The sequence below is a fragment of the Sinocyclocheilus anshuiensis genome, unplaced genomic scaffold, assembly GCF_001515605.1.
Source record: "Sinocyclocheilus anshuiensis isolate Anshui unplaced genomic scaffold, SAMN03320099.WGS_v1.1 scaffold348, whole genome shotgun sequence".
NCBI lineage: Eukaryota > Metazoa > Chordata > Actinopteri > Cypriniformes > Cyprinidae > Sinocyclocheilus > Sinocyclocheilus anshuiensis.
The window spans coordinates 2,060,136-2,067,689 of record NW_015555762.1 but is presented as its reverse complement, the minus strand read 5'-3'; the positions used below and the strand labels follow the sequence as shown (position 1 = coordinate 2,067,689).

General features: G+C 35.5%; 1 protein-coding gene across 1 annotated transcript in view; it reads right to left on the bottom strand.

Moving 5' to 3' along the window:
• Window positions 1–7,554, bottom strand: part of LOC107673995 (receptor tyrosine-protein kinase erbB-4-like) — a 150,797-nt gene that overhangs the window by 35,271 nt on the left and 107,972 nt on the right. The window contains exon 2 of the mRNA XM_016467846.1: window positions 6,317–6,468. Within this exon, the coding sequence (XP_016323332.1) occupies window positions 6,317–6,468 (152 nt within the window). The remainder of the gene's footprint in view (window positions 1–6,316; window positions 6,469–7,554) is intronic.

Here is a 7,554-nt window from a genome sequence, read left to right as displayed (position 1 = left end):
GATGTGTAGCTCCCGGCGCCTATTTATACTATAGTCACACCGGTAGTGACGTCATGGCTGTCGCCGGCCAACGAGTTGGTGTTTTTTCAATGTATGCTTCAGACACGGGTCACGACGAGGCGTTCCCCATAGCGACCCCTAGAGGACGCAGTTCGAAGTTCCCATGAAAGGGAAGCAGCGTGTTGCGTTCTTCTCGCCTCATTTGCTTGCCTGTATATAGTTTGCATCATCAGTAAGGTGTATACCGAATATTTTATTTTATATATTTTTTTAATATTTTTATATCACTGCATTAGTTCACTGAGGTGCATTATGCGTTTTTCACCTATGCGTTGTTGGAATCCTGGAGTGTGATGTATGAGGGGAACCCCAGTATTACAACTCAGCATCACACAAGCCATACAAAGTTAAGGCAACTAATCACAAACGTAAACACAATTAGCTTTTCTGCATATACATACTGGCCCTGATTATCATAACTTCTACTTACCGCTTGCTCTATTCCTGCAAATCAGTTTTTGTGAATGAATAAATGACTTGTGCTACCAGTTGTTTTGGTCTTCATCAACAGCCACTTGTGCCACCTGCTGGTGAGCGACTGACAGCAGCTGGAGATCATGGATCAGTGCTCTACTGCTATTCCTGCAGCTCCCGGATGTGCAATGCCGAATTTTCTGGCGAATTTGTGGAAGCGCATTTGTAAAGTGAAATAAAATGGAACGAAAACTGCCTGTCAAATATTATACATCGTATTTTTAAACATATTTAATATTTTGGAAGTGAACTCTAGAAGGTGAATATGAATAATTGAATTCTGAATCATGAAAATGTGTGTGAAATGTTTTTGAATTGAAACATTCACAGCTTAAATATACAACTATGTTGGATTTCAGCCCCTAAAAATGCAAGCCATGAAAATACAAGGTACAATCAGTGTTGGGGAAGCTACTCTGAAACTGTAGCTTGACCAGCTACAAGCTACTCGTAAATTAAAGTAGTTAAGCTACATTCAAGCTACTCTTCTGAAAAAGTAGCTAGCTACACTACAAGTTACTGTCAAAAAGTAGCTAGCTACATTGAAACTACTTTCAAATTTTTTTATCATTATTCTGTTTTTTTTTTACAATTAACATTACAAATAACTAAGTAATTATAAATGAAGAATTATAATGAAGTTCTAAGTAAAATATAATGAAGTTCTAAGTAAAATATTTGGGGTTTAAAACATACTGTAATGCGATCATGATTTCAAAGAGTAGGGTGAAGTCAGGTTGATTGGAACACTCTTCTAAGCCATTTCAATGACAAAAAATGTCCCAATCATTTGATTTTGTAAACTATTTGATACAATAATAAAATACTGTATAGTTAAATAGTTATTTTAGTTATATTAGTAAATTGCTACAAACGTAACACCATTGCAAGAACAAAATGTATGCAATTTAAACTGGATACGGAGGAGTCATAAAATAAGCAGGTTAAACTCACAGCACATGCGGTATTTACTGACTGAATGGAGACGTCAATCCTCAGCTGCGCGCGTGAACACTGCGCTTTGCATGAATCCCGCCGCAACCATCCTTTGCCAAATGATAAGCACACTACTATATCGCGATTTTATTTTCTGTTCGATTAGTGTTCATTACAAAACTGTGAGGGGACAGATTATATTATGACTGTTCATCATTGTAAAATAGACATCTGATCTAGAGTGCAATAAAGAAGCAAAATTAATCAGTTTAAAAAGGCTATTATTCACCTCCTGTATGTGCTTTAAGTCTTCGACGTAGACCGCATTTTAATCTTTGTTTTGTGTAAATTACAGTTGATTCATGTGAAATATCCACTCCTGTACATCCTTTGCAATCATCAGACGATCTCTTGTCGGTGGAAAGACTGTAAAGCCGCGCGATGCGTGATATCACAACAGATGACGGTAATGAACAAATTTAGTTTGTGATCTAGTCAGAAGAAGACGCTGTGTGCACTGCTTCAATGCATACACGCTCGTGACTCGTCAGAACGCAGAACGGAATGTAGCGTTTGGTCGCGCTACATCGCTACTTGCTGGAAAAAGTAGTTAGCTACAGGAAAAGCTACACTGTTTTAAAAGTAGCGTTGCTACTGTAAAGCTACTGAAAAATGTAATTACGCTAGTAGCGTCGCTACTTGTAGCTAGCTATTCCCCAACACTGATATATACATATATATATGGATCGTATCGTGTTTTACAATGTGATGCATGAATGAATGGACTAAATGTGTACCTTGAATGCAATGCATGTCGCTTCAAATAAAATCATCTGGCAAATGCTTAAATCACTTGGCATAGCATTGTTTTTCTTTCTTAGTTTATGTATTTCCTTTTGATGCAGGAAGTTCAGACGGAACACATTTTTCTATTAAAATAGCTAACAGCTTTACATCACATTCATGATGGGACATTCTCATTCTACAGAGCATTTGATTGTGCCAAAACATGGATGCACATGAATGGTCTGTTTTTCAGGTAGAGAAAGACTGTAAATTTGAAATGTGCATACAAATTGCCTCAGCTTTCAAAGGCACTAGAAGCAATAATACTTTGCTATATGATTCTATGAGATCCTTAAAAGCAGAATTTGGTCATTTGAGTTCAAACAATACAATTTAATAACAGAAAAGAATCTGAAATAAATCAGCATAAATAAAAGAACTCGCTGGAAGCTGAATTTAACTCTCAAATATAAATGTGAACATCCCTGAGTAAACTAGTGAACAGAACAATCAGCTCTCATATGGGTGAGTTTGATTAATGACCAATCACAGTCCTGTCTACGTTCTGTACAGGAAGGCAATTTTATTTGAAAGGATTTTAATTTAAGTAAAACTGTTGAATCTTAAAGAGAATGGAGATAAAAATACATTAAAGGCAACATTTGCAACATTTGTAATTTGAAATATTTCTATATAAAACAGGATATTCAGTGTAATTCAGGAGGTTCAGAGGGCTTGGTGATGTCAGCAAAATCAAAAGTCATTTCAGACCTCAAATTTATGACTTTTTTTTTTGTTGAGAAATAAACATTTCTTGAAAAAAAATGAACAGATGAAATAAAACCAAGAATTAGTATTAATAAAGTAAATATTTCAATTTTTATTTCATGTTGACTTTAAATGTGACTAATATAAGCAAGCTAACAGTATTAATGCAGACAGAAAAAAACAAACAAAAACAAAACAAAGATGGTATCCACCTTATTCCTAAATGCGCAAGTAAGCCTAGGGCGAGACTTCCGGTTGATTAGCCACTATAGGGAAATAACGAGAAGAATAGCAACGTGCAGTAAACGGTAAAACTGTTTGCATTACAAACCAGTGTGTTCATAATTAAGATAATAAACTAAAATAATATGGTAAGACACACCAATTTGCAATATCAAGCAGCAAAACGAGCGGTTTTGTACAGCTAAAAATAGCTGGAAGCAAATGAGACAGGAAGCAAGACCCATACAATTTACAAATGGCCGCGCCCATTTTTACGGGAAGAATAAGGTGGATATGTTTCCATGTAACCTTTAAAATTTGATGCTAGAAAATATTTTATTACATCTCTCATCGTGATTATCTTTACAGATGCTTCATTTACAGACAAATTATGATGCTTGTGTTGATGTGACAATAAGAAAAAAAAAGAATATGATATACTCCAAATCACTTTAATCAACATTCTAAGCACATACACACACAAGCACTCATAATTTGACTGTGCATTGAGATTCTCAGCAAATCTAATTACATTTCATGTTTCAACAGTTTTTGGGCAGTGATTCTACAAATCGTGAAGACTTTGATCCAATCTGTGAAAGCATAATCAAATTAATATAATTTGGTAATTAATATTTAAATATATACAAAATATATTTCAGAATATTTCAAGATGAGAGCAACTTTGAATTAAAAACAAACTGAAAATTATCAAAAGGCTGGATATTGAAAAACATTTGTGGTTCATGGGGAGTTTTTATTTATTTATTTTTTTTCTGTCACATTTAACGAATTTAAACATAATATCATGATTCATATATCAACATTTAACTGTTAAAACTAGAATGTAGGTCCAGGTTTTGCATGCATATATTTGAAAATTAACTTTCAAAAACACTTTTTGTTTCTAGTGCAATCACCTCTATATAACCTTTATATTTTTGTTTAGAAAACAAGTGACAAGATATTTATTTTATTTTAATTTATTTTATAATCCACATTATTCCACAAATCATGCTGAGTTTAATTAGTATTGAATATTCTTTAAATTTTAGTACTTGATGAATTTCGTTTAGGTTTCCACTAATAACGTAACGTGAAACAAATATGTAATCTCCCTAAACCTCCCTAGCCCATTCCTCTTTCCTCATTGTTATATGCATGTAATACGGATATTTTTTCCAAGACAATTTCAACTTCCACCCTACTGCCCGAAACCACTTCACTCATCACAACGACCATAGAGACTGGAGTGAATGACCCGTGTAACAGAACAAGAGTCAGCCAGAACAACTGAAGCATTATTACACCGGAGTAAAGCCCCATTGTGCTGCAAATCCTGCTCGGTCTGCAAAAAAACGACACGACTGAACAACATCAACCCACACGGTTTACATTTTTCAGATATTTCAGTTGCAGACAAAGGGCGATTATGTGTCCGTGCTTACAGGGACATTGAGCTTGATGTTCCCACTCAGCTGGCATGTAACAATCAGGTGGCTTGATGAGACTTTAATGAGCTGTCAATCAAAGTCTCCAACATTCTAACCTACCACAGGATGCCATGATGCTACTTTAACATTTCTTATTACCTATTTATAATAAGAAGAAATGTTTTTTGAGGAGCAAAGTAGCATAATAGAATGATTTCTGAAGGATCATGTGACACTGAAGACTGGAGTAATGATGCTGAAAATTCAGGTTTGACATCACAGGAATAAATTATATTGTACAATATAGCAAAAAGTAATAATTAAAATAGTAATAATAACATTTTGAACAGTAATCTATGTACATCTTACACTTGTAAAGCAAGACACATCTCAACAGCCATGTATATGAGACAAACCGACAAGGCAATACCAGAAAAGTGCATGAATTGTATATATTATGAAACTTTTGATAAATACTTTGAGTTAGACTGCATCTACATATATTACACTTTTCTTAAAACAGCTTTTTGGAAACAAACAATTTACCCAACTTTATTTCCTTAAAACTTGATACTGATAAAAGATACTGTACCTTGAGAATGGTTTGATTAATTTCCCCCATTCCTGATCACTTCACTACATTACTTTTGAGATCATCAAAGGAAATGAGCCCCTATTCTCTGCAGGTCCCAAAATTACCCTGATACTGTATGTAAAAGCAACATGAGAAGAGAACAAAGATTATAAAATGTCTACCAAAAAACAACAGCATAGACCAAAGGTTTTCAACCTTTTTGACTTTTTAGCATTTTAACTTTTAGATTTTTAAAATATATTAATGATAATTTAATTTAATTTAATTTAAGTACTTTTAAGGAATATTTCACCCAAAAATGAAACTTTGTCATCACTTTCTCACCCTCATATTGCGCCAAACACTTCTGTTGTGCACGCAAGAAGACATTGTGACGAATGTTGGTAACCAAACAGTCGACGGTAGCCATTGACTTCCATAGTGTGTAAAAAAAAAATAAAAAATGATGGAAGTCAGTGGCTATTGCCAACTGTCTGATTACCAACATTCGACATTCAAAATGTCTTCTTCTTCAACAGTAGAAAGAAACGTATTTGCTGTCAGGTTTGAAACAACTTGAGAGTAAGTAAATTATGACAGAATTTTCATTTTTGGGTGAACTATCACTTTAAGTCATCCTGTGGCTCCCTTGAAATCACTGGCTTACCAGACCAGGAAATAAACAAACAAATAAGCTTTTTTTCCCCAGCAGAGACAAGTTCCTTTTATAGCAAACGAGTTTCTTTTATACCATCCTTTCTGAACTTTTGTATTCAGTGGACAAAACATGAAAAATGTCTTCAAATTTTCTTCAAATTTTGTATGGAGAAAAATTGGGTTGTGAAATGACACATGACCGAAAATCTTAACAACATACTGAGCAGACTGCACCACTAACCCTACAACCTCATTTTCATATGCATCAAATTAAATATGCCATTTACTCTGACAAAAATCTATAATTTGCCCATTGGAGGAGCCCTTCATCAAGCCCTTCCTTGATTGTACATACTGTATAATGACATCCATAAAATGCTGTTAAAGACCACAATGATAATCTCACCTTGAGGAAAGACAGATTGCGGTTTCTTTCAATACTGGTGATCTCCAGATTACCCATGACCACCTCACAGTTCTCATAGAATTTGCGAAGAGTTTTGTACTGCTGGTCCAAATCCGACAGCGTGCTGAGCTTGTTATCAGTGCCAGGACACACTATAGAGGAGAAAAAGAGAGAGAAAACAGGTAAGGATCATAAAAATAAACGATGGATCAAAGCAAATAATTCCTTAATAATCTATAGTCTTACATAAATAGTAAGCATTAAATAATTGCAGCTATGCAAGCCAACAAAAATTAGGCAGATGGGCGAAAAGTACAGAAGTAAAGAATAAAAAAAGGTAAGTCACTGGAAACCTTCCAAAGCAACATTAGCTTCTCTAAACAATGTGTGCAGTGTCCTTAGGCCACAATCATAAATCTTTTTCTCCATATGGATGCTCCAGCATCGCACATATTGTGTGAAAAGACACAGGTCATTACTTCAAGAAAGTAATTAGCCAAATTACTGAGCTAAGGTTCATGTGCGTTTAGGCTTCTACTGACCTGATTTTGCAACACTAAACATCTGCCATCCACAACAACCAGATAAAAGAGGCATTTTCTGCTTTTTCAATTAAAAAAGCCTGTGTGCCTGGCAACAGTGTTAACGTCACCGTCTCTTTATTTTCGCCCAGCTGAGCACTGAGGGCTGTACGGCAGGTTTTAATGAAGTATTTGATGAGTGATTGTTCCCCTGATCCCGGAGACTAATCCTGGCTTGGAATCTCAGTGACCCAGGGGCGTAGATTACGCGGGGGACGTGTCCCCCCCACTTTTAATATCACGTAAATTCGTCCCCTGCACTTTTTCAGGGAAGTGTGTTCGCATAGAGGTTTTCAAGAGCCGGTGTGATATAGATTTAAATTCAAAGAGACAGGATAGTCTGTGCATGACCTGATGTTTGATTCGGACCCAGAATAAGGCGAGATGAACATCAGGAGCGCTAAACATTCCTTGCAGTGTATGTTTCATTCATACTCGAAGCCGGAGGGCGCTCTCGCGCAGAAAGTCGTATGAAGAAATTCCTAATATGGACAAAAGCCCAGCTATCCCTGTATGAAAACAGTTGTTTTCACAGAAAACAGAAACGTTTGGAAACATGAAGACATTAAACACACGATTGCGACAATATGTGACCCTGGACCACAAAACCAGTCATAAGGGTACATTTTTCGAAATTGAGATTTATACATAATCTGA